Source organism: Glycine max, chromosome 16 (assembly GCF_000004515.6).
Source record: "Glycine max cultivar Williams 82 chromosome 16, Glycine_max_v4.0, whole genome shotgun sequence".
Classification (NCBI taxonomy): Eukaryota; Viridiplantae; Streptophyta; class Magnoliopsida; order Fabales; family Fabaceae; genus Glycine; species Glycine max.
Window position 1 is genome coordinate 3056335 of NC_038252.2, and position 3140 is coordinate 3059474.

General features: G+C 36.1%; 1 protein-coding gene across 1 annotated transcript in view; it reads left to right on the forward strand.

The window, feature by feature from the left end:
• Nucleotides 1-527: 527 nt before the first annotated feature.
• Nucleotides 528-3140, forward strand: part of LOC100775185 (uncharacterized protein At1g01500) — a 5070-nt gene continuing 2457 nt past the window's right edge. The window contains exon 1 of the mRNA XM_006598869.4: nt 528-1478. Coding sequence (XP_006598932.1) covers nt 789-1478 — 690 coding nt within the window. The 5' untranslated portion in view covers nt 528-788. The remainder of the gene's footprint in view (nt 1479-3140) is intronic.

A 3140-nucleotide genomic window follows, 5' to 3' on the forward strand; every position in this document is an offset into this window, starting at 1 on the left:
CAATAAAAATATCTTTGAAATTTTAATTGAATGTATTTTCCTTCCATATCAATTAACAAAGAGTATAATTTTAAATTTATTGTTCAAATTCAAGTGCGAAATAAGAATATGGTAATAGGTGAAGGAGACTAATATAACCTTTTATATACGTGGAGAAACACTATATAGGAGGATATATATGAAGTTAGAATCAATTACATATTAAAAAATTTATATTGATTTTTTACTTAAAATTTATCATTTATTTATTATTTTTTCATTGTCTTTTATAATTTTAAATGTTTTTTAAATCTTATAAATTCACAAAATCATCTTAAATTTGATGAATTCATACTATAAATTCATTAGAATTTAGATTCTAATAAAAAAAATTTAAATTCATTACATTTCTAAAAAAAATTAATTAAATTCATAAAAACAAATTCATGCGAAAAAAATATTTTAAAATATAATCCAATACATCCTTCTAATTTCACAATTTTTACAAAAAACACGTGTCTCTCTCTCATCCCAATAATATCAACTCCTCTTTTTGAGTCATTTCTCCCTACCAAACACGCCCTTCCCTTCTCCTCCCTCCCTCTACTCTTCTTCATTCATGTCTAACTTTTCAGTTAAACCCTTTTATTTCGCACTTGTCAATTTCATCATGATCAAATAACCTAATCCCAAACACAACACATTTCAACGCATTTCGCAATTTAAATATTCCCCTCTTCGTGGGGTTCTCTTAATCAAATCCATTCCATTCTCCCAATTTCTCAAATTCGAGGGTTCCTACTTCTTACATGGATCAACAAGACGAAGAAGCGATTGCCACGAAGCCCTCGAATTCGTTGAGTTTTCCATCTCTAACACACTCCGCCTGCCTCGAGATTCGTCTCTTCTATGTCAGAATCTCCCCCTGCCTCGTCGACACGCTCCCGGACCACCTCACGCTCTGCCTCCCGCGCCGCCACGCCGCCGTCTCGCTCGTCGTGAACGCTGCCCCAGTCCCCGCCTCCGCCCCCACGACCCTCCCCCTTCGCCGCGGCCGCGTCGACCGCCATGCCGCCGAGGTCACCTACGTCGCCACCGACACCGTCAGCCTCAGCGGCAGCGCGGACTTCGAGGTCTACGAGAACGACAAGCTCTTCCTCTGCGGCTCGCTGGAGCGCCTCGACGCCGATTGGGGAGCTGGCTCGGCTCCGGCTTCGGCTTCCGGGTGGGGCATGGACTGCCACGTAGCGGCAGGCTCCGCCGGGTCGGGGTGCTCCGCGTTCTTCGGGCCGCGGCTCGGGGTTTCCGCACCGTCGATCGAGGTCTACGTTGCCGGGTGCTGCTCCGGCGTGCCGGTGATTCTGAGCAAGACGATTCAGTTGAGTCCGAGGAAGAGAGTGCCGCGGCATGCCACGCTGGATGCTATACCTGAAGATGAAGAGATGATGGTGTTGGAGAAGAACCGTGTCAACGGGTTTGTTCCAAACCACAAGTTACAGGTATGTGATGAATTGAATCAATTGTATACTAGTTTGTGTTGATTTTGTTAATTGTGAGTGTGTCACCGTTTGGGGGTAGTATTGGAGTGAGTGTACGTTTTTTTATCGGCAAATTTTAATCATTAATTTGTTAGGTTTTTATAGCAGAGGGATTGGGTGTGCGATATCACGTTTTATTTAATGATTCTCTCATAATTTTGTAGTTTTCAATGAATTTTAAACAACTGGAGTGTGTTCTAGCACTCCTCTTGGTCCTAATGTTTTAAGGGTTCACACTTTATGAAACTCTTAGTTTAGTTTAGCTTCATAATTTGCTTAAATGCATTGGTAGTTTAAAATCTTCTGAATGCTATCATTCAATCATGAATTGTCTTGAGGAGTATCTAAGATTGATTTATAGTTAACAGTTTAAATTACCCGGCAATGTATTAAACTAAAGTCACGATTTGGTGTAAGTTAAGGAATGAAGTAACTGAGGCGAATGGTCTCAAGGAGTGGTATGGAGGTTTACTTATCCGGGGTAGTTTTTTTTATGTGAATTTAGGAAGGACATTAGGGGTGTGTATGACTGTGTGGTTTTGTGTGTTTCTTTACATGGAAAATTAGCTTATGCTTTTGGTACGGTTGATCGGTGATTCACGACAGTTTCTTTATTTGGAGTCATGGCCATAACTTTTTGTAATGTGTAATGTCTTATGCGTGAAATTTGGAAGACTTTGTGCTGGGTATATATCATTGCTCGTGTCATGCCAAAAATTTTAATTTTGCAATTGCAATGTATGTCTTCTTTATTGAATTAATAGTTAATTTAGAGAGACTAGAAAACATAGATATTGTTAAATTTGGTTTTAGTTCAGTAATTTTTTTAATGATTATTTTAGTTTCAACAATTTTAAACTTTTTAAAAATGTTTTCTACTATTGCTTAGTGATGACTTGACATATATTTTGGCATTACACGTGAGTGATCATTGTGAGATGACTTGTGATGTGGTATGTATAAATGAATGACATGTCATCAGTAAGTGGTGATAGGGACCATTTAAAAAAATTATGAGAACTAATACCAACAATTGTTTTTTTTGTAAAGGACTAAAACTGAATTTAATTATATTTACAAGGACTAAAAGCATATTTTACTCATTTATTTAGACATATCATATATGTATATATTATTTGAATATGTCTGCTTTGGAATGAAGGGGCAGTAATTTCAGCTATTTGGCTACATTATGTAGTTTTTTAAAGAATGAAAATTTGATATTTCATTTTTGATAAACTAGATAGAACAAGAAAGCATTCTGATGGTTCTGTAAAGAGCCATAATTGATAGTGCTGTTATCATTCCAAACCAAAGTTTGATTAATTTTCTGCATGGTAATCAGACCTTACTAATGTTATAGTTATATGGATTTAATTTCAATCCATTGCCAGTTTAAAACATTTTTATGCTGCCATGTAATTATATATTGTTCAATCATGGAAAATGTTTGACTACGGGAAGTTGGAACCACTACCAAAGTATGCTAAACATAACTGAAAGATAGTGTAAACAACTACACTGAAATTGGATCATATATATATATATATATATATATATATATATATATATATATATATATATATATATATATATATATATATATATATATATCTCTCTGTA